General features: G+C 46.6%; 1 protein-coding gene and 1 long non-coding RNA gene across 5 annotated transcripts; one reads left to right on the top strand and one right to left on the bottom strand.

The window, feature by feature from the left end:
- The first annotated feature begins 4,028 nt into the window (after window positions 1-4,028).
- Window positions 4,029-6,204, top strand: LOC125535627. Its single transcript, XR_007294756.1, has 2 exons — window positions 4,029-6,017; window positions 6,129-6,204. It is a non-coding gene; the product is annotated as an uncharacterized LOC125535627 (long non-coding RNA).
- A 261-nt stretch (window positions 6,205-6,465) lies between these two features.
- Window positions 6,466-9,524, bottom strand: LOC125535625 (ervatamin-C-like). 4 transcript variants are annotated; one of them, XM_048698685.1, is made up of 7 exons: window positions 9,370-9,524; window positions 9,216-9,290; window positions 9,038-9,142; window positions 8,400-8,633; window positions 7,727-7,855; window positions 6,768-7,036; window positions 6,466-6,684 (listed from the first exon to the last, which is right to left on the bottom strand). In XM_048698685.1, the coding sequence occupies exons 4-7, from the start codon at window positions 8,535-8,537 to the stop codon at window positions 6,552-6,554; spliced, it is 669 nt and encodes a 222-aa protein (XP_048554642.1). In that variant the 5' UTR covers window positions 8,538-8,633; window positions 9,038-9,142; window positions 9,216-9,290; window positions 9,370-9,524; the 3' UTR covers window positions 6,466-6,551. The 4 variants fall into 4 exon arrangements, with proteins under 4 accessions (XP_048554642.1, XP_048554643.1, XP_048554644.1 ...); XM_048698686.1 differs by having other exon boundaries at window positions 8,400-8,537; XM_048698687.1 differs by lacking the exons at window positions 9,038-9,142; window positions 9,216-9,290; window positions 9,370-9,524 and adding an exon at window positions 8,890-9,031.
- Window positions 9,525-24,155: the final 14,631 nt, after the last annotated feature.

Here is a 24,155-nt window from a genome sequence, read left to right as displayed (position 1 = left end):
GGCATTTCAAACACACTCATGGACATGGCATTATGAATTCAAGGTTCTGTCTTTTGGATTGGCGGGCGGGCCACATGTTCATCGGTGCTGTGACAGAACATTACACCCACTCCTCCGGCACTGTGTCCTCTTGTTCTTCGACGACATCTTGGTATTTAGCAAGACTTGGGAAGAACATGTTGACCACCTTAGGCAAGTCCTCGAGCTATTGCATAGAGATCATTGGAAGGTCAAGCGCTCCAAATGTGAATTCGGCCAGCAACAACTGTCCTATCTTGGTCATGTCATCAGCGGCGAAGGGGTAGCTACGGAGCCCAGCAAAATTCGCGCGGTACAAGCTTGGAACACACCCAAGGATGCCAAGGAAGTGCGCCAATTCCTTGGCCTTGCAGGGTACTATTGCCGTTTCCTCCGCGGGGTTGGAGTGATAGCCATGCCTCTATTCAACCTACTCAAGAAAGGGGTGCCGTTCGTCTGGACAAATAACACGGCACAGGTGTTTGAGCTGCTCAAGCAACACCTGATTACAGCCCCAGTACTCGCACTCCCCGATTTCAACAAGACCTTCACAGTGGAAACAGACGCCTGCGACAAAGGAATTGGCGCGGTTCTGCAACAGGATGGCCACCCCATCGCCTTCATGAGCAAAAGTCTGAGTCCCAGGTACCAAGGACTGTCCACTTACGAGAAGGAATACCTCGTGATCGTCGTCACCGTGGACCAATGGCGGCCTTACCTTCAACACAGCGAGTTTATCATCCACACGGACCAGAAGAGCCTGATACATTTGGAGGAGCAAAGGCTCTCAACACCTTGGCAGCAGCGTGCATTCATGAAACTACTAGGCCTGCGATACACCATCCGTTACAAAAAGGGCACAGAAAACACAGCCGTCGACGCCCTATCCAGAGCTCGGTCGCAAGATCTACTGTTCAACGTCACTTCTTGCCAGCCCTCATGGCTCGAGGATGTCATAGCCAGTTATAACTGCAATCCGCAGGCGCAGAAACTGCTGGAGTAGTTGGCAGTGAAGGAAGATCCCAAGGGGCGTTTCTCGTTACAGAATGGAATTCTGCAATTCCGTGGGCGCATTTGGTTGGGTGGATCGATCGAGCTCCAACAGCGCGTCATGGCAGCTTTTCATGATACCTCGATTGGCGGCCATTCAGGGTTCCCAGCAACCTTCTGGCGCGTCCGTCGCCTCTTTGCATGGCCAAAAATGAAGACGCATGTCCTGCAATATGTCCGCTGCTGCCCAATTTGTGAGCAGGCTAAACCAGATAGAGCAACATCGCCGGGGTTGCTTCATCCACTGCCCATCCCGCAACAGCTATGGGAAATGATCACGATGGATTTTGTTGAAGGCCTGCCTCAGTCCGGTAAATTCAACTGTCTCTGGGTTATAGTGGACAATTGCACCAAGTTTGCTCATTTTCTTCCCTTGACACACCCGTATACAACAGCAAAAGTGGCCCTCCTCTATATGAACAACATGTACAGGATCCACGGATTCCCTGCAGCCATTGTGTCTGATCGTGACCTGGTTTTCACTAGCCACTTTTGGAGGGAGCTGTTCAAGTACGCCGGTACAGAGCTACGGTTGAGTGCGGCAAACCATCCACAAACTGACGGATAGACTGAAAGAGTGAACCAGTGTGTGGAGACCTACCTCAGATGTTTTGTGCACGCGTGTCCGACACGGTGGAGTCACTGGATTCCACTTGCCCAGTTCTGGTACAATGCCTCTCACCACTCCAGCATTGGGATGTCGCTCTTCAAAGCAATGTTTGGGCACGAACCCCGGCACTGGGGATCACTCCTACTTCTGAATGCATAGTTCTGGCACTCCATTCTTGGCTGGATGAGCGTGCAGTGGTGCAGGACCTGCTTCATCAACACCTCAACAGAGCACAACAACACATGAAGGCCCAGGCAGACAAGCGCCGATCGCCTCGTACCTTTGAGGTGGGCGATTCGGTTTACCTTAAACTCCAGCCATACATTCGAACCTCCGTCGCCCGGCGAGCCAACCACAAGTTGTCGTTCAAATACTATGGGCCATACCAAGTCATCGCCAAGATCAATGATGTTGCATACAAGCTGGACCTCCCTCCTCACTCGCAAGTTCACCCAGTCTTCCATGTGTCTCAGCTATGCTACTGTCTTCGACCGGGTACGCCATCCAACCCTACCCTTCCACACCATACTGATGCCCCGGTCGTGCCCGTTGCAGTCCTCCAGCAAAGTTGGCGCAAGAAGAACGACGCCATGGTCGAGCAAGTCCGCGTTCGCTGGTCCGACGAGTCGGCCTTCGGGGACACTTGGGAGGATAAAGCAGCTCTGCAAGCTCGATTCCCGACAGCTGAGGCTTGGGGGCAAGCCTCGTCACAAGGGGGAGGGGATGTCAGCGCCCCCAGCTCTACACGCATCGGCCAGGCACCTGACGAGAAGGATCCAACCGGCAGCGACCCAGTCGCTGCCCAGCGGCCCACCAGGGAGAAGAAGCCCAACCCACTCGTCACCGGCCCGCAGTGGACGAAGTGAACCCAACAACCTCCGGGTACTTATTCCACCCCGACCGAAGAGGAGAGCATCCAGTGGATCAACGAACCGGCGGCGGCACGAACCCTAGTTCATCTCCATCTCCTGTTCCCCCCCAAATTCGTGTACCCTTGCCTGTAATCGCCACAGATCAATACATCCCTACCCTTACACACCGCTGCTGTGACATCGCCGGCGTGGGTGCGACAGCGGGCGCGTCAGTGCTGCAGTTGCCTGTTTTCTCTTTGCACCATCGCTGAGGCGAGTGTTGAAGCAGCGCCGGGGCTGCTGGATCCAAGACGAGAGGAGAAAGGATGAACGGGTGGCTAAACTGATATAATCGGACGGGCTACATGCGCCTAATCGGACGGTTTGCTAGCCAGATGATTTCTTTAGAAAATCATCCGGCTGATCCATAGCAGCCGCCAATAAAAAAACAAGAAATATTACTACATACATGTCCCATGACTATATAGATTTGGAAGTAGTATAGCAATTTGGAAAAAAATAGGCCATATACGATATGAACTCTTATTTCTAACCGGAGGAGCAGAATAAGATGGTACGAAGCCGTACGTCCCCAGGTCATCTCAACTCAACGACTAAAAAAAACACCTGTAGGCTGTCGTGCCCGACCTTGCTTCTTGGAGGGGAGGTTATGGAGCCGTCGCCGAGGGCATGAGAAGAGTGAGGAAACCACGACCATAACGAAGTAGACACCAGCCGGAGCAGCTATGTGCTCGACACATCGATGAGCCTGGACACACGGCACCTATAGGTCCCCGGCTGAACCGCGCACGAGCTCCAGCGCCAGGAGCTACTTTGGGGTTGAGGCACATTTGTCTGCATGGACATCCACCCGGGCAGCGCGCCATGAAGGTCGCGGCATGCATACAAACTGCCGCTTTGAACAGCAAACAGAGGCAGATCATCAATTTGTTTCTGGTGCCGAAACAAGATGTCACTGGCAGACTTCGCCAGCAATAAGAGGAAAGCAACATTGGCATAGCTTGATGTGTCAAGGCATGGATACATGCCGCGACCTTGTTTTGTTTTCGTTTGCCTTTTGCGGCGACTTAGTGTATTGGCCTTAGGCGAAGCCATGTAAGTGGTGTGGCCTTATTCTTCCATATACCTGCAGTGTGCCTCAAAAAACATTGCCTACTAACATACACTCTTCTTCTAGTGCGTGCAAAAAAAAAATCCTTCTATTGTCCTAAACTATGTCCATTGTTATTTGCCCCCATAAAAAAAAAGAGGCATGTGTAGATGTATGCAATATGAAGACAGTGTTGCTTGATACCCTTGTAAAAAAAATACAACCCTGAATTACTATTGTCTGTGTTGCCTACATCCTACTGTCTACCCCATTGGATAAAAAACAGAGCCCCACTTGTCATCTTCCCTCTTGGTTCCGGCATGGTAAAAGCCCTAAAATATCATCGTCTATTCACTAATTCATATCCACTGTTCTGCCTAGGAAAAATGCACTATTGCCTATTTATAGCTGTTCTATTGCCTGAAAAAACCCTCTTCTATTGCCTAAATTAAATCCGTCGTTATTGCTAAAAATTAACAAATTGGCTTTCAGTAAAAGCCTCCACCAACCTTGAATAGATGGAAGAGCCCCTCAAAATTGCAATTGATTGTTTCTCTACTTCCATACATTCTAGAGTGTCAAGAAATTGTGATTACCTTGAATAAGGGGCGATTCCAGCAAGCAACCACAAACATCAAACATGTCCTGAATATTTACATTAGTATTCCTGTGACAGCGCTGTTCCATCTATTTAGACTAGTATGTGCAAAAGCAGACCAACACTCAGTACTGAACATGATGATGCAACGTGAGTGATGCCTGTATCATTTAGATGATGCAAAATAGGTCGCCTGCATCATTGAGATGGTGGACCTCTCTATTGCCTAATTTATTCAGTATTATTGCCTACATCTCGACCAGAGTGTTGTATGTGCCTTAGAAGAACATACGCCAGATTTAGCACGAAATTGAATGTACTAGTTCACCCTGAAATATGGAACCTGCAGAACACCTCAAAATCCTCTCGGGAGTTTTAGCACAAAAACAGTAGCTGATAAACTCCATCCCTCTCTCCAAAAAATTCACTGCAATTGTGATGCGGGTGTCGCCCTCGGTGTGAATTCCCCAACATGCGATTCCGGCCGCCGGGCCCCCGATTCCGGCGACTGCGACGGCCAAATCCCCCTAAAGTGAGGGCGCAGGGCGCGGGCTTAGCGGTTCGCTGCGCCGTCGTCGTTCACCTCTCGCGTCACCGGCGGGCTCCCTCCTGTTTCTCTCGTTGTTGAGCGATCTTCTCGGTCGACTTAGGGTGGTCGCTCCTGGCCCACTTGCTCCTCGCCGACGTTATCACGTTATCTGTCACGTGGCGTGATCGCGCGATGATCGGTCCAGCGTCGGTCGCTTGCGACGCCCCGATCGCGCGCACGCGTCGCCCATCAATTGGGAATAAAAAAAGAAAAGAAAAAATCCGCACGAATCTCCGCATAAAATCAAATGGTGTACTCCCTCCTTCCATCTATACAGGGCCTAAGTTTTGAATCTATTGTACCAAGGCTGTTGCATAAAAAGAGGAGCAAATATTAGGAATAGTACTTGGCCAACCAAATCGCATGCAAGATTTTTTCTGGGCGCCGTGTAACCCGCTCTTCTCCCTCTCTATTAATCCCTCACATGCAACGTCCTCTCCCTCTTTTTCTGCATGTAACTCAACAATAACTCCTCCAGGCCTTCATACATTGGCCAAAAAATGAGCTCGCTCCTATTAAGTTCATGGCTCTCTGCATGCATGCAAATAAATGTTGCCAGCATCGCATTTTACTAGGAGGACTGCGCACAACCTGCGAGGGGAATTAAGTGGGAGACGCATCGGGTAGCTCGTTCGGCCTTCTATAGATGAAAAAAATGAAATTTAGGGTTAGGCCTTATATACTCCCTCCGGTCCTTTTTACTCTGCATATTAGGTTTGTCTGAAGTCAATCTCATCCAACTTTGACCAAGTTTATATAAAAAATTATTGACATTTACATAACAACACCAATATCATTAGATTCATCTCGGAATATATTTTCATATTATATTTATTAGATATTATAGATGCTAATAATTTTAATATAAATTTGGTCAAACTTAGCTAAGTTTGACTTTCGACAAATCCAATATGCAAAGTAAAAAGGACCCGAGGAAGTACATGGAAGGAGGGAGTATGATTTAGATGTGACTTAGTTAATTCTCATCCAGATGACAGCTAGCCACGTTGTCAAATCTGTATCATTTCGATTTAAAAAAAACCGTATCATCTCGGCTTGGGTTTCTTCAAGTTCCTTCTCTTTTGTTTCTGTGCGCACGCTACAACTTCGATTTTCCAAATATTGATCCTGTAGGTAGTTCTGGTTGCCAATTCAGTGCCAACTTTGAAGTTGTAACTTAAGCTCCAAAGGTACGAGCTTAAAATTTATTCTCCTTGCCAATCCTTATATATGCCTCTAATTTATGCTTTGTTTGTTATGTATCACTGCATTGTGGATCAATTGGAAAACTGCAGAAGCAGGGCGGCTTTATAGTCGATATATATGGCATTATTGCTAGATCCAGTGTCAGACACCTACCTCAATTTTAAGTGAAAGGTACTTCGCTTCTATAAATTGCTGATCCAAGTTGTTGGTACCTACTCAACATCATCTTGTTATACTCTTTCCGTCCCAAATTACGTCTCCCATATTTGTGTAGATATGGTTGTATCTAATAACAATAAAATCTACTTCGACCGTCCCATAATGTAAGACCCTTTTTGACATTGGTGTAGTGTCAAAAAACGTCTTACATTATGGAATGGAGGGAGTAGTAATTTGGGACAGAGGTAATACATGACTTGAGACACGATGGTCTAAGTGCAGCATCGGATCATAAGTTGATCAAAAAGAGCACGGAGCCAATTGAACTGGTAGCTCAGACTCCAAACAAAAACATCGTATCACAAATCAGCAAAAAGAGCTCGAGCCAATTGAAGCAGGTAGCACAGATTCCAAACAGAACACAAACCAATAGAAACACTGGAGTGTGACGAGCCACCAACAGCATTAGCAGTCCACCGTAAGCCCACCCACCTGCATGCAAAACTGATGGTTAATGCCACACCTTAACGTTGACGTTATAAAACTTCCTTAACGACAAAGATCCGCTGTCTTACTTGAAACAGGCAGGGCAGCTCTGAGAGCCCCCTCCCAGGGGAAGAACAACATTGGTTAGGACTCTGAGAGCCCCCTCCACATGACACGTGTTCCTTGGTAGAAAGAAGATGTTACGGTACTGGCCCCGCCATGTTATGCCCCATCGCCTTCGGTTTCGGTACGAACTCATGCCGATCCAGCATTCGCCCTGTAGTGGACACTCACCATATCCGAGTAGAAGCACAGAGTGGTTAACTGGACCAGGATTGCGAGGAACTTCAAGAAAACCCTGTAACAAAAAGGGAAATGAAAATAAACTATTAAGAATAAACAATTGCAAGAACACCAAAATGTACCTTAACGCAACTATCAGATGTGACCAGAAGGCCCAAAGACACGTATTGATCAGCAGTTTAACATCAAGGTAACACTTTCAGAGAAGTCAAAATACCCTTTTATAATGCCTAAACTTGCTGTTGGTGTCATAATATGCAACACCCGAATGTTAGATGTAGTTAAATACCATGTGCTAAACAAGAGCAACATGGTCATTTCATAGTTAATCAAAATGATTTTGTTGCAACAATCTAGTGAAACTGGAACATAGGATCAATATTCCTCAAATTGGGTATCAAGCAAAGTCATATTCCAACAACTACGAGATATTCTCGAACATGTTACATCACATCCATATCACGATGTCTTGACAAGAGACGGAACAAAGCATCAACATTCTACAATTTTGTGAGGTAAAGCACGGGCATCAACCGTATCATCCTAAGCAAATCAGTCTTATACTCTTATATATTATTAAAATTGAAGATCCAAAGGAAGATGCACAGAACGTAAGAGCAACATGGGCATTTCCTAGTAGATCAAAATGATTTCATTTGCACCATTCTACTCATCCAGCTAACTTAAACAACATGTATCAATCAGCAGTTTAACCCAAGTAACACTTCTAGAAAAGTCAGAATACCTTGATGTATCTCCTAAATTTGCTGTTAGTGTAGATAGATGCCACAACAGGCTGGTAAGCAACTGCATACTTCACAGCTTCTTCCGTCGGTTCTACAGCCGCCCAGTTAGCAATAGTAACTCCCGCAGCCTACACCACAAATAATATTATTAGCTCAAATAGTTTTAGAGATATAGGGGATAAAAGGCTTCAATTCAGAAAGCCCAATGAGGTTCCAATCATCTCAGCATTAGTCGATCTCAAAACAAGACAACAATTGTCGGATGTGACTCTAATAACACACACATTTTCTGCCATTGAAGCCCCACTATTAAAAATATACATGCAAAACACTGGTCACAAGTGGTCACATATGACTGGACTAGAATGTTACCAGCGGAGATGGCTTCTACCGCACATCATGCAAAAAAAATCTCATCGGTAACCTCTTTGTATATGCATCAGAATAGTTGCAACGACTTCCTCTAGCAAGCTTGGTGGCTTACTTTTACAAGGCAAATCCGTTCCAGATTTCAACAAGTCATGCTTGGACTGGATGATGATTTGCCTTGTAAAATTAAGGCAAATCATCATCCAGTCCAACAAATTTGATACTTTCATACACAAAGGTAAGCAATATGAGCATACAGTAAATGAAACAAACAAAAAAAGTCAATCAAGAATCATGTTATACCTCAACAGCCTTGCAGGGACCTCTGATACCACGGTAGGGGTAATCAGTCTCAGATACGACCCCACCATTTCTGGTGTCAGTCAAAGACATTCTCTGTCCATCCACCTTCGCAGCCATGATTGGTCGCAGTATTCCCATCTAATATATGTTGGGCCGAAAGGTGGATACTTGCTTTGTTAGTCAAATAGTTCAAAGAAGAAATACTGCGAAGACCAACAATGATGTAGCTCGCTTCTGCAGTAATTATAAATTCCATTAATCACTAATAACAATACAAAAACCAGTTAATATTTAAATCCATTAAAGTTAGTTAATCTAGAAATTCATACAGCATGGGCACCAAATTTGACCGAATTGCGTCATTTACTATGCACTATACTCCAATATGACATTCTCAAGAAGGGTCTAATTTGAAAAACTATAAAGCTACATATTGTGCAACTACCTACCCAAAGAATAGCAGAATATATCGCTAAACCCTACAACTTACACGTGCATAGAACTCTGCACACTATTATTGCTCACAAACAATGGATTCCAACGGACAAAGTAATTCCAAATGCATGCCAAACTTGCAGTTTATCCGTATGCAGCAAGTGCGTGAATACAACTCCAGGGCATTACACTATGTTACTTACCACACTTAAGTTGGATTTCGCACTGAGAAACAGCTCCAGGCACTTGAAGCCAATTCACAAACTTTGGCAGTCCATCAGAACCATTTGAAACTTGAACGCCATGTGCTGCATCAATAACCAAATTAGCATAAACAAACATAAAGTTGCTCAACAATCAAAATTAGTTTATTTAGACAACCTGGCCCAAAAGGTTCACGGCCAAAGTAGTATCCAGGCCAGATTATCTCTGTGGGAGGAAGAGGAGAAACAGGTCCTGCATAAAACAATATTGTGATTCACAAACGAGAAAATAGGATTAATTGATTAGAAACTAATCTAATTATAAAATTCACCTGAAGAAAATTGTTTAGAACCAGCCATAAAAAACGGGGCTATGAGCTTAGACTTCAGAGCAACGATTAGAGTTTTCGCCATTTGCTGAAAAAGGGTATGCAAACGTCATATCACATAGCAGGTTTTGGGAAACAGTATACCATCAAACAAAAATAATCAGGTAAAAATTCAAGTTATTGAGCACGCATGCCAATCTCTTCCATCCACTATTTCAGGCTATGACCTGTTGTTGTACCAATTACACAAGGCTGCCGTCGCTCATCTAACTCAAACATCTCCCTCCCTCCCTCTGCCGTTATTCATCTAAAATCAAATCCAAAACCCTAGCTATATGAGAGAGGAGAATCTCTCCCTCCCCGAGCTCAAACATCTCCGCCTCAGTCCCTCCCTTCTAACGTTGTTCATGACGAATCGATCCCAATCCGTCCGAAACCCTAATCCAAAGCGGGGGAAAAGAAGAGGAGCGAGAAGAGGGAGATGGAGACATACCGGAGAGAGGCAGAGGAGGGCCGCCGCTGGATAGGAGGCTCAGGCTCTCGGCAGCGACTCCGACGACGGCCCTCCTCTGCCTCTCCAGCGAATCGCTAAGCCCGCGCCCCGCGCCCTCACTTTAGGGGGATTTGGCCGTCGCGGTCGCCGGAATCGGGGGCCAGGCGGCCGGAATCGCATGTTGGGGAATTCACACCGAGGCGAATCCTTGCAGGCCAACAAATCCACACCCGCATTGCAATTGCAGTGAATTTTTTTGGAGAGAGGGATGAAGTTTATCAGCTACTGTTTTCGTGCTAAAACTCACGAGAGGACTTTGAGGTGTTCTGCAGGTTGCATATTTCAGGGTGAACTAATACATTCAATTTCGTGCTAAATCTGGCGTATGTTCTTCTAAGGCACATACAACACTCTGGTCGAGATGTAGGCAATAATACTGAATAAATTAGGCAATAGAGAGGTCCACCATCTCAATGATGCAGGCAACCTTTTTTGCATCATCTAAATGATACAGGCATCACTCACGTTGCATCATCATGTTCAGTACTGAGTGTTGGTCTGCTTTTGCACATACTAGTCTAAATAGATGGAACAACGCTGTCACAGGAATACTAATGTAAATCTTCAGGACATGTTTGATATTTGTGGTTGCTTGCTGGAATCGCCCCTTATTCAAGGTAATCACAATTTCTTGACACTCTAGAATGTATGAAAGCAGAGAAACAATCAATTGCAATTTTGAGGGGGCTCTTCCATCTATTCAAGATTGGTGGAGGCTTTTACTGAAAGCCGATTTGTTAATTTTTAGCAATAACGACGGATTTAATTTAGGCAATAGAAGAGGGTTTTTTCAGGCAATAGAACAGATATAAATAGGCAATAGTGCATTTTTTCCTAGGCAGAACAGTGGATATGAATTAGTGAATAGACGATGATATTTTAGGGCTTTTACCATGCCGGCACCAAGAGGGAAGATGACAAGTGGGGCTCTGTTTTTTATCCAATGGGGTAGACAGTAGGATGTAGGCAACACAGACAATAGTAATTCAGGGTTGTATTTTTTTACAAGGGTATCAAGCAACACTGTCTTCATATTGCATACATCTACACATGCCTCTTTTTTTTCTATGGGGGCAAATAACAATGGACATAGTTTAGGACAATAGAAGGATTTTTTTTGCACGCACTAGAAGAAGAGTGTATGTTAGTAGGCAATGTTTTTTGAGGCACACTGCAGGTATATGGAAGAATAAGGCCACACCACTTACATGGCTTCGCCTAAGGCCAATACACTAAGTCGCCGCAAAAGGCAAACGAAAACAAAACAAGGTCGCGGCATGTATCCATGCCTTGACACATCAAGCTATGCCAATGTTGTTTTCCTCTTATTGCTGGCGAAGTCTGCCAGTGACATCTTGTTTCGGCACCAGAAACAAATTGATGATCTGCCTCTGTTTGCTGTTCAAAGCGGCAGTTTGTATGCATGCCGCGACCTTCATGGCGCGCTGCCCGGGTGGATGTCCATGCAGACAAATGTGCCTCAACCCCAAAGTAGCTCCTGGCGCTGGAGGTCGTGCGCGGTTCAGCCGGGGACCTATAGGTGCCGTGTGTCCAGGCTCATCGACGTGTCGAGCACGCAGCTGCTCCGGCTGGTGTCTACTTCGTTACGGTCGTGGTTTCCTCACTCTTCTCATGCCCTCGGCGACGGCTCCATAACCTCCCCTCCAAGAAGCAAGGTCGGGCACGACAGCCTACAAGTGTTTTTTTAGTCGTTGAGTTGAGATGACCTGGGGACGTACGGCTTCGTACCATCTTATTCTGCTCCTCCGGTTAGAAATAAGAGTTCATATCATATATGGCCTATTTTTTTTCCAAATTGCTATACTACTTCCAAATCTATATAGTCATGGGACACGTATGTAGTAATATTTCTTGTTTTTTTATTGGCGGCTGCTATGGATCAGCCGGATGATTTTCTAAAGAAATCATCCAGCTAGCAAACCGTCCGATTAGGCGCATGTAGCCCGTCCGATTATATCAGTTCAGCCACCCGTTTGTCCTTTCTCCTCTCGTCTTGGATCCAGCAGCCCCCGCGCTGCTTCAACACTCGCCTCAGCGATGGTGCAAAGAGAAAACAGGCAACTGCAGCACTGACGCGCCCGCTGTCGCACCCACGCCGGCGATGTCACAGCAGCGGTGTGTAAGGGTAGGGATGTATTGATCTGTGGCGATTACAGGCAAGGGTACACGAATTTGGGAGGAACAGGAGATGGAGATGAACTAGGGTTCGTGCCGCCGCCGGTTCATTGATCCACTGGATGCTCTCCTCTTCGGTCGGGGTGGAATAAGTACCTGGAGGTTGTTGGGCTCACTTCGTCCACTGCGGGCCGGTGACGAGTGGGTTGGGCTTCTTCTCCCTGGTGGGCCGCTGGGCAGCGACTGGGTCGCTGCCGGTTGGATCCTTCTCGTCAGGTGCCTGGCCGATGCGTGTAGAGCTGGGGGCGCTGACATCCCCTCCCCCTTGTGACGAGGCTTGCCCCCAAGCCTCAGCTGTCGGGAATCGAGCTTGCAGAGCTGCTTTATCCTCCCAAGTGTCCCCGAAGGCCGACTCGTCGGACCAGCGAACGCGGACTTGCTCGACCATGGCGTCGTTCTTCTTGCGCCAACTTTGCTGGAGGACTGCAACGGGCACGACCGGTGCATCAGTATGGTGTGGAAAGGTAGGGTTGGATGGCATACCCGGTCGAAGACAGTAGCATAGCTGAGACACATGGAAGACTGACATGGAAGGACTGGAACATCATTGATCTTGGCGATGACTTGGTATGGCCCATAGTATTTGAACGACAACTTGTGGTTGGCTCGCCGGGCGACGGAGGTTCGAATGTATGGCTGGAGTTTAAGGTAAACCGAATCGCCCACCTCAAAGGTACGAGGCGATCGGCGCTTGTCTGCCTGGGCCTTCATGTGTTGTTGTGCTCTGTTGAGGTGTTGTTGAAGCAGGTTCTGCACCACTGCACGCTCATCCAGCCAAGAATGGAGTGCCAGAACTATGCATTCAGAAGTAGGAGTGATCCCCAGTGCCGGGGTTCGTGCCCAAACATTGCTTTGAAGAGCGACATCCCAATGCTGGAGTGGTGAGAGGCATTGTACCAGAACTGGGCAAGTGGAATCCAGTGACTCCACCGTGTCGGACACGCGTGCACAAAACATCTGAGGTAGGTCTCCACACACTGGTTCACTCTTTCAGTCTATCCGTCAGTTTGTGGATGGTTTGCCGCACTCAACCGTAGCTCTGTACCGGCGTACTTGAACAGCTCCCTCCAAAAGTGGCTAGTGAAAACCGGGTCATGATCAGACACAATGGCTGCAGGGAATCCGTGGATCCTGTACATGTTGTTCATATAGAGGAGGGCCACTTTTGCTGTTGTATACGGGTGTGTCAAGGGAAGAAAATGAGCAAACTTGGTGCAATTGTCCACTATAACCCAGAGACAGTTGAATTTACCGGACTGAGGCAGGCCTTCAACAAAATCCATCGTGATCATTTCCCATAGCTGTTGCGGGATGGGCAGTGGATGAAGCAACCCCGACGATGTTGCTCTATCTGGTTTAGCCTGCTCACAAATTGGGCAGCAGCGTACATATTGCAGGACATGCGTCTTCATTTTTGGCCATGCAAAGAGGCGACAGACGCGCCAGAAGGTTGCTGGGAACCCTGAATGGCCGCCAATCGAGCTACCATGAAAAGCAGCCATGATGCGCTGTTGGAGCTCGATCGATCCACCCAACCAAATGCGCCCACGGAATTGCAGAATTCCATTCTGTAACGAGAAACGCCCCTTGGGATCTTCCTTCACTGCCAACTACTCCAGCAGTTTCTGCGCCTGCGGATTGCAGTTATAACTGGCTATGACATCCTCGAGCCATGAGGGCTGGCAAGAAGTGACGTTGAACAGTAGATCTTGCGACCGAGCTCTGGATAGGGCGTCGACGGCTGTGTTTTCTGTGCCCTTTTTGTAACGGATGGTGTATCGCAGGCCTAGTAGTTTCATGAATGCACGCTGCTGCCAAGGTGTTGAGAGCCTTTGCTCCTCCAAATGTATCAGGCTCTTCTGGTCCGTGTGGATGATAAACTCGCTGTGTTGAAGGTAAGGCCGCCATTGGTCCACGGTGACGACGATCACGAGGTATTCCTTCTCGTAAGTGGACAGTCCTTGGTACCTGGGACTCAGACTTTTGCTCATGAAGGCGATGGGGTGGCCATCCTGTTGCAGAACCGCGCCAATTCCTTTGTCGCAGGCGTCTGTTTCCACTGTGAAGGTCTTGTTGAAATCGGGGAGTGCGAGTACTGGGGCTGTAATCAGGTGTTGCTTGAGCAGCTCAAACACCTGTGCCGTGTTATTTGTCCAGACGAACGGCACCCCTTTCTTGAGTAGGTTGAATAGAGGCATGGCTATCACTCCAACCCCGCGGAGGAAACGGCAATAGTACCCTGCAAGGCCAAGGAATTGGCGCACTTCCTTGGCATCCTTGGGTGTGTTCCAAGCTTGTACCGCGCGAATTTTGCTGGGCTCCGTAGCTACCCCTTCGCCGCTGATGACATGACCAAGATAGGACAGTTGTTGCTGGCCGAATTCACATTTGGAGCGCTTGACCTTCCAATGATCTCTATGCAATAGCTCGAGGACTTGCCTAAGGTGGTCAACATGTTCTTCCCAAGTCTTGCTAAATACCAAGATGTCGTCGAAGAACAAGAGGACACAGTGCCGGAGGAGTGGGTGTAATGTTCTGTCACAGCACCGATGAACATGTGGCCCGCCCGCCAATCCAAAAGACAGAACCTTGAATTCATAATGCCATGTCCATGAGTGTGTTTGAAATGCCGTTTTGAACTCATCGCCCTCAGCCAGCCGTATCTGATGGTAGCCGGCTCGAAGATCTAGCTTTGAGAACCACCTAGCTCCGTGGAGTTCATCGAGCAATTCTTCTATCACTGGCACAGGAAACTTGCTGATACGGGTCATGGCATTGAGGTGGCGGTAGTCGATGCATAACCGCCAAGTCCCATCCTTCTTCTTGACTATAATGGCAGGCGAAGAGAAGTTGCTCTGGTTGCGTTGGATCACACCGGACTGAAGCAATTCCGCCACTTGGCACTCAATCTCTGTCTTGTGCTCAGGTTTGTGTCGATAAGGTCGGATGTTAACAGGTTGGTCACAGGCGCAGTGTGGTGGGAGGCCTGAAGGTTCACCGAATACATCCTTGAATTCAGCCAGGAGTTGTTGCAGCTCAGGTGGTTCTGTTGGAGTGTCGTTTGCCCCTTCCTCAAGATGATACAGGATGATGACATGTAACAGGGAGCCTTGGCGATGCAGATTCTGAACCTGGACTCTGTTGATCACATGGAAAGTGGTGGAATTGGCTTCATGGCCGAACAGGTGAGCCCGTCCCATAGGAGTGGGAAACTGAATGTACTTCGCCTTCCAATCTATTGTCATGGGGCTGTGTTGCTCCAACTAGTCCATGCTGAGGATAGCATCGTAAGTGCCCAGGGGAAGTTGAAGGAAATATGCCCTAGAGGCAATAATAAAGTTATTATTTATTTCCTTATTACATGATAAATGTTTATTATTCATGCTAGAATTGTATTAACCGGAAACATAATACATGTGTGAATACATAGACAAACAGAGTGTCACTAGTATGCCTCTACTTGACTAGCTCGTTGATCAAAGATGGTTATGTTTCCTAACCATAGACATGAGTTGTCATTTGATTAACGGGATCACATCATTAGGTGAATGATCTGATTGACATGACCCATTCCATTAGCTTAGCACCCGATCGTTTAGTATGTTGCTATTGCTTTCTTCATGACTTATACATGTTCCTATGACTATGAGATTATGCAACTCCCGTTTGCCGGAGGAACACTTTGTGTCTACCAAACGTCACAACGTAACTGGGTGATTATAAAGGAGTACTACAGGTGTCTCCAAAGGTACATGTTGGGTTGGCGTATTTCGAGATTAGGTTTTGTCACTCCGATTGTCGGAGAGGTATCTCTGGGCCCTCTCGGTAATACACATCACTTAAGCCTTCCAAGCATTGCAACTAAATGAGTTAGTTGCGGGATGATGTATTACAGAACGAGTAAAGAGACTTGCCGGTAACGAGATTGAACTAGGTATTGGAATATCGACGATCGAATCTCGGGCAAGTAACATACCGATGACAAAGGGAACAACGTATGTTGTTATGCGGTCTGACCGATAAAGATCTTCGTAGAATATGTAGGAGCCAATATGGGCATCCAGGTCCCGCTATTGGTTATTGACCGGAGACGTGTCTCGGTCATGTCTACATTGTTCTCGAACCCGTAGGGTCCGCACGCTTAAGGTTACGATGACAGTTATATTATGAGTTTATGCATTTTGATGTACCGAAGGTTGTTCGGAGTCCCGAATGTGATCAAGGACATGACGAGGAGTCTCGAAATGGTCGAGACATAAAGATTGATATATTGGAAGCCTATATTTGGACATCGGAAGTGTTCCAGGTGAAATCGGGATTTTACCGGAGTACCGGGAGGTTACCGGAACCCCCTGGGAGCCATATGGGCCTTAATGGGCTTTAGTGGAAAGGAGAAAGGGGCAGCCCAAGGTGGCCGCGCGCCTCCCCCCTTCCCCTAGTCCTATTAGGACTAGGAGAGGTGGTCGGCCCCCCTCTCCCTCTTTCCCCCTCGGGGAATCCTAGTCCAACTAGGATTGGGGGGGAGTCCTACTCCCGGGAGGAGTAGGACTCCTCCTGCGCCCTCCTCCTGGCCGGCGGCCCCCTCCCCCTTGGCTCCTTTATATACTGAGGCAGAGGCACCCCAGAAACACACAAGTTGATCCACATGATCTATTCCTTAGCCGTGTGTGGTGCCCCCAGCCACCATAGTCCTCGATTATACTGTAGCGGAGTTTAGGCGAAGCCCTGCTGCTGTGGTACATCAAGATCGTCACCACGCCGTCGTGCTGACGGAACTCTTCCTCGACACTTTGCTGGATCGGAGTCAGGGGATCGTCATCGAGCCGTACGCGTGCTCGAACTCGGAGGTGCCGTAGTTTCGGTGCTTGATCGGTCGGATCGTGAAGACGTACGACTACATCAACCAAACGCTTCCGTTGTCGATCTACTAGGTATGTAGATCACACTCTCCCCTCGTTGCTATGCATCACATGATCTTGCGTGTGCGTAGGAATTTTTTTGAAATTACTACGAAACCCAACAGAACTATGGTTTGGCAAGAAACCTAAGCTGTCGTTTCTTAAAGTTTGGGACTGCGATGCTTATGTGAAAAAGTTTCAACATGATAAGCTCGAACCCAAATCGGAGAAGTAAATCTTCATAGGTTACCCAAAAGAAAATGTTGGGTACACCTTCTATCACAGATCCGAAGGCAAGTTATTCATTGCTGAGAATGGATCCTTTCTAGAGAAGGAGTTTCTCTCGAAAGAAGTGAGTGGGAGGAAAGTAGAAAACTTGATAAGGTAATTGTACCTTCTCCCTTATTGGAAAATAGTTTATCACAGAAATCTGTTCTTGTGACTACTACACCAATTAGTGAGGAAGCTAATGATGATGATCATGTAACTTCAGATCAAGTTACTACTGAATCTCGTAGGTAAACCAGAGTGAGATCCGCACCAGAATGGTACGGTAATCCTGTTCTAGAAGTCATGTTACTAGACCATGACGAACTTGCGAACTATGAAGAAGCGATGGTGAGCCCAGATTCCGCAAAATGGCTTGAGGCCATGAAATTTGAGATGGGATCCATGTATGAGCACAAAGTATGGACTTTGGTTGACTTGCCCGATGATCGGCAAGCCATAGAAAATAAATGGATCTTCAAGAGGAAGACGGACGCTGATAGTAGTGTTACTATCTACAAAGCTAGAATTGTCGCAAAAGGTTTTCGACAAAGTTCAAGGTGTTGACTACGATGAGATTTTCTCACTCGTATCGATGCTTAAAAGTCTGTCCAAATCATGTTAGCAATTGCCGCATTTTATGAAATCTGGCAAATGGATAATAAAACTGCAATCCTTAATGGATTTCTTAAAGAAAGAGTTGTATATGATGCAACCAGAAGGTTTTGTCAATCCTAAAGGTGCTAACAAAATAAGCAAGCTCCAGCGATCCATCTATGGACTGGTGCAAGCATCTCGGAGTTGGAATAAACGCTTTGATAGTATGATCAAAGCATATAGATTTATACAGACTTGCGGTGAAGCCTGTATTTACAAGAAAGTGAGTGGGAGCACTACAACATTTCTGATAAGTATATGTGAATGACATATTGTTGATCGGAAATAATGTAGAATTATTCTGCAAAGCATAAAGGAGTGTTTGAAAGGAGTTTTTCAAAGAAAGACCTCGGTGAAGCTGCTTACATATTGAGCATCAAGATCTATAGAGATAGATCCAGACGCTTGATAAGTTTTTTTCAATGAGTACATACCTTGACAAGATTTTGAAGTAGTTCAAAATGGAACAGTCAAAGAAAGAATTCTTGCCTGTGTTACAAGGTGTGAAATTGAGTAAGACTCAAAGCCCGACCACGGCAGAAAATAGAATGAGAATGAAAGTCATTCCCTATGCCTTGGCCGTAGGTTCTATAAATTATGCCATGCTGTGTACCAGACCTATTGTATACCCTACACTGTACAATAGTGATCTAGGAGTAGATCACTTGACAGCGGTCAAAATTATCCTTAGTGGAATAAGGATATGTTTCTCGATTATGGAGGTGACAAAAGGTTCGTCGTAAAGAGTTACATCGATGCAAGTTTTGACACTAATCTAGATGACTTTAAGTCTCAATCTGGATACATATTGAAAGTGGGAGCAATTAGCTAGAGTAGCTCCGTGCAGAGCATTGTTGACATAGATATTTGCAAAATACATACGGATCTTAATATGGCAGACCCATTGACTAAACTTCTCTCACAGGCAAAACATGATCACACCTTAGTACTCTTTGGGTGTTAATCACATAAACGATGTGAACTAGATTACTGACTCTAGTAAACCCTTTGGGTATAGGTCACATGACAATGTGAACCATGGGTGTTAATCACATGGTGATGTGAACTATTAGTGTTGGATCACATGGCGATGTGAACTAGATTATTGACTCTAGTGCAAGTGGGAGACTGAAGGAAATATGCCCTAGAGGCAATAATAAAGTTATTATTTATTTCCTTATATCATGATAAATGTTTATTATTCATGCTAGAATTGTATTAACCGGAAACATAATACATGTGTGAATACATAGACAAACAGAGCGTCACTAGTATGCCTCTACTTGACTAGCTCGTTAATCGAAGATGGTTATGTTTCCTAACCATGGACAAAGAGTTGTCATTTGATTAACGGGATCACATCATTAGAAGAATGATGTGATTGACATGACCCATTCCATTAGCTTAGCACCCGATCGTTTAGTATGTTGCTATTGCTTTCTTCATGACTTATACATGTTCCTATGACTATGAGATTATGCAACTCCCGTTTGTCGGAGGAACACTTTGTGTGCTACCAAATGTCACAACATAACTGGGTGATTATAAAGGTGCTCTACTAGGTGTCTCCGAAGGTACTTGTTGGGTTGGCGTATTTCGAGATTAGGATTTGTCACTCCGATTGTCGGAGAGGTATCTCTGGGCCCACTCGGTAATGCACATCACTATAAGCCTTGCAAGCATTGCAACTAATGAGTTAGTTATGGGATGATGTATTATGGAACGAGTAAAGAGACTTGCCGGTAATGAGATTGAACTAGGTATTGAGATACCGACGATCGAATCTCGGGCAAGTAACATACCGATGACAAAGGGAACAACGTATGTTGTTATGTGGTTTGACCGATAAAGATCTTCGTAGAATATGTGGAGCCAATATGAGCATCCAGGTTCCACTGTTGGTTATTGACTGGAGACGTGTCTCGGTCATGTTACATAGTTCTCGAACCCGTAGGGTCCGCACGCTTAATGTTTCGATGACAGTTATATTATGAGTTTATATGTTTTGATGTACCGAAGGTTGTTCAGAGTCCCAGATGTGATCACGGACATGACGAGGAGTCTCGAAATGGTCGAGACATGAAGATTGATATATTGGAAGCCTATGTTTGGATATCGGAAGTGTTCCGGGTGAAATCGGGATTTTACCGGAGTACCGGGAGGTTACCGGAACTCCCCGGGAGGTTAATGGGCCTTAGTGGGCCTTTACAGAGAAGAGGAGAGGCGACCAGGGTTGGGCCACGCGCCCCTCCCCCTAGTCCGAATAGGACAAGGAGAGGGGGGCAGCGCCCCCTCTTCCTTCCTCTCTCCCTCCTCTTTCCCCCTCCCAAGTCCTAATCCAACTAGGAAAGGGGGGAGTCCTACTCCCAGTGGGAGTAGGACTCCTCCTGACGCGCCCTCTCTCCTGGCTGGCCGCACCCCCCCTTGCTCCTTTATATATGGGGGCAGGGGGCACCCTAGAGAGACAACAATTGATCAGTTGATCTTTTAGCCGTGTGCGGTGCCTCCCTCCACCATAGTCCACCTCGATAATACTGTAGCGGTGCTTAGGCGAATCCCTGCGTCGGTAGAACATCATCATTGTCACCACGACGTCGTGCTGACAAAACTCTGCTTCAACACTCGGCTGGATCAGAGTTCGAGGGATGTCATCGGGCTGAACGTGTGCTGAACTCGGAGGTGTCGTGCGTTCGGTACTTGATCGGTCGGATCGTGAAGACGTACGACTACATCAATCGTGTTGTGCTAACACTTCCGCTTTCGGTCTATGAGGGTATGTGGACAACACTCTCCCCTCTCGTTGCTATGCATCACCATGATCTTGCGTGTGCATAGGAATTTTTTTGAAATTACTACGTTCCCCAACATGAGGTACACGATGAAATCATCACCAAAGGTCTTTGCAGTCCTTTTTCTCTTGCCCCTACCAAGGGTTTCCTCGTCATCCTCCTTAGGATTTTCATCATGTGTTTGTTCATAATAATCCATAGGAATGGCAGGCTCAGGAGTCTCCTCAGATTCCTGTCTAGAAGTGCTTTGCATATCTCTCATAGGAAAAATATCCTCAAAGAATGTAGCATCCTTAGACTCCATAATTGTACCAATCTTCTGGTCAGGTACCTTAGACTTCACTACTAGAAATCTGTAGCCAATGCTGTTCTTAGCGTAGCCTAAATTAATGCAGTCCACAGTCTTGGGTCCAAGCTTACGCTATTTGGGGATCGGCACATTGACTTTCGCCAAAACAGCCCCAAGTACGCAAGTACGAAAGTGTTGTCCTTCTCTTCGCCCATTTCTCATAGGGAGTGATCTCATTATCCTTTGTCGGAACTTTATTCAGGACATGACATGCCGTCAATATAGCCTCCCCCCACCATGCCTTGGATAAACCCAATGTATCTAACATGGCGTTAACCAAATCAGTTAGAGTACGGTTTTTCCGCTCGGCAACCCCATTTGACTGAGGTGAATAGGGAGGCGTCCTCTCATGAATAATTCTGTGTTCCGCACACAAAGAATCAAACTCATTAGAGAAATACTCTCCACCACGATCTGACCGAACTCATTTTATTTTCTTTTCAAGTTGATTATCAACTTCCGCCTTATAGATTTTAAAGTAGTGTAGAGCCTCATCTTTAGTGTTTAAAAGATATACACATCAATATCTAGTAGAATCATCTATCAGTGTCATGAAGTATCTTTTTCCACCTTTAGTCAATACACCATTTATCTCACAAAGATCAGAATGAATGAGTTCTAACGGCGCCAAATGTCTCTCCTCCGCAGCCTTATGGGGCTTGCGAGGTTGCTTTGCTTGCACACACGAATGGCACTTAGAACCTTTGGCTAAAGTGAAACTTGGGATTAAATTTAATTTTGCTAACCGCGTCATACTACCAAAACCAATGTAAGAAAGACGTGAATGCCAAACTTCTGTTTCATTAACACTCGAATGAATATTGTTCATGACTTTATTACAAAAATCAGCGAGGGGAAAACGGAACAGACCTCCGCATTCATAACCTTTTCCAACAAACAGTCCATATTTCGTAACAACTACTTTATTCGACCCGAATACCAATTTAAACCCTTCTCTACATAGAAGGGAACCACTAACGAGATTCTTCTTGATGGCGGGGATATGCTGCACGTTCTTCAGTTGCACGATCCTTCCCGAAGTAAACTTCAGATCGACCGTGCCAACACCATGAACAGAAGCACTCGCGCCGTTCCCCATCAGTATAGACCCGTTCCCTGTGGCCTGATAAGAAGAAAACAATGAAATGTCAGCACACACATGAATATTTGCATCTGTGTCTATCCACCAATCGGTAGACTGACAAACTGAAAATACAGTAAACAAATTACCTTACCCAGATGGCCCACTCTCATTGTTGCTCACAATCATGTTGACAGTCTTGGAGTCCTGTCTGGGCTTCTTAAACTTGTTTGGGCACTTGGCAGCCCAATGTTCATCTGAACCACAAGTGAAACAGCCACCCTTCTTCTTATCTTTCTTGAAGGTCTTCTTGCCCTTCTTCTTAAACTCGGTATTCTGTTGGACACCAGTCTTCCCCTTGGGCTTGTGGGGGTGGAAGTTCTTCTGCACCACATTGGTGACAGAGGTCCCTTCGGTCCCTTTTCCGTGCGAGTCCTTTGCCCTCGAATTCTGCTCCACACTCAGATGGCCAATGACATCCTCAACTGAGAATTCACGCCTCTGATGTTTTAGAGTAGTGGCAAAGTTCCTCCAGGAATTGGGTAACTTAGCAATAATGCAACCCGCGACAAATTTGCCCGGCAGCACACACTTGAGAAGCTCAAGCTCCTTAGCAATGCACTGTATCTCATGAGCCTATTCCAATACAGAACGGTTTTCGACCATTTTGTAATCGTGAAACTGCTCCATAATATACATCTCACTTCCAACATCCGTTGCGCCTAATTTAGATTCGAGCGCCTCCCACAAGTCCTTGGCAACCCGCATATGTAAGTATGCATCAACCAGCTTATCTCCGACACGCGCAGAACGCATCCAACAAAGACGACGGTGGCCTTCCTAAACGCCTTCTCCTGTTCAGGAGCGATCGTTCCCGTGGGAATAACACCGGCGACCCAGAACACGTTCGTCGCCGTGAGCTATAAGACGGTTTTAGTATGCTGATACGTCTCCAATGTATATATAATTTTTGATTTCTCCATGCTATATTATCTACTGGTTTGGACTATATTGGGCTTTATTTTCCACTTTTATATTATTTTTGGGACTGACCTATTAACCGGAGGCCCAGCACAGAATTGCTGTTTTTTGCCTATTTCAGTGTTTCAAAGAAACGGAATATCAAACGGAGTCCAAACGGAATAAACCTTTCTGGAACGTGATTTTCTTCTCGAATATGACCCAGGAGACTTGGACCCTACGCCAAGGAAGCTTCGAGGTGGGCACGAGGTAGGGGGCGCGCCCTATACCCCCAGACGCGCCCCCACCCTCGTGGGCCCACCGAAGCTCCACCGATGTACTTCTTCCTCCTATATATGTTGGGGAACGTAGTAATTTCAAAATTTTCCTAGCACACGCAAGATCATGGTGATGCATAGCAACGAGAGGGGAGAGTGTTATCTACGTACCCTCGTAGACCGAAAGCAGAAGCGTTATGACAACGCGGTTGATGTAGTCGTACGTCTTCACGGCCCGACCGATCAAGCACAAAAACTACGGCACCTCCGAGTTCTAGCACACGTTCAGCTCGATGACGATCCCCGGACTCCGATCCAGCAAAGCGTCGGGGATGAGTTCCATCAGCACGATGGCGTGGTGACTATCTTGATGTTCTACCGTCGCAGGGATTCGCCTAAGCACCGCTACAATATTATCGAGGAGTATATTGGAGGGGGGCAACGCACACGGCTAAGAGAACGATCACGAAGATCAACTTGTGTGTCTAGAGGTGCCCCCCTGCCCCCGTATATAAAGGAGCAAGGGGGGGTGCGGCCGGCCTAGAAGGAGGCGCGCTGGAGGAGTCCTACTCCCACCGGGAGTAGGACTCCCCCCCTTCCCTAGTTGGATTAGGACTTGGGGGGCAGGAAGAGAGGGGGAAAGGAAAGGGGGGCGCCGCCCCCCTCCTTGTCCAATTCGGACTTGGGGGGGGGGGGGGGGGCGCGGCAGCCCCTAGGCCTCCTCTCCTCTTCCTCCACTTGGCCCAATAAGGCCCATTAGA

This window comes from Triticum urartu, chromosome 2 (genome assembly GCF_003073215.2).
Source record: "Triticum urartu cultivar G1812 chromosome 2, Tu2.1, whole genome shotgun sequence".
Classification (NCBI taxonomy): Eukaryota; Viridiplantae; Streptophyta; class Magnoliopsida; order Poales; family Poaceae; genus Triticum; species Triticum urartu.
This window is presented reverse-complemented; position numbering and strand designations above follow the sequence as displayed.

Bases quoted from the DNA above. Each gene is read 5' to 3' on its own strand.
- LOC125535625 (XM_048698684.1), bottom strand. The intron at 7,037-7,726 runs GTATTCTGACTT...TTTTTGTTACAG, and splicing joins AATTTAGGAGATACATCAAG to GGTTTTCTTGAAGTTCCTCG. The intron at 6,685-6,767 runs GTAAGACAGCGG...TTTTGCATGCAG, and splicing joins AGCTGCCCTGCCTGTTTCAA to GTGGGTGGGCTTACGGTGGA.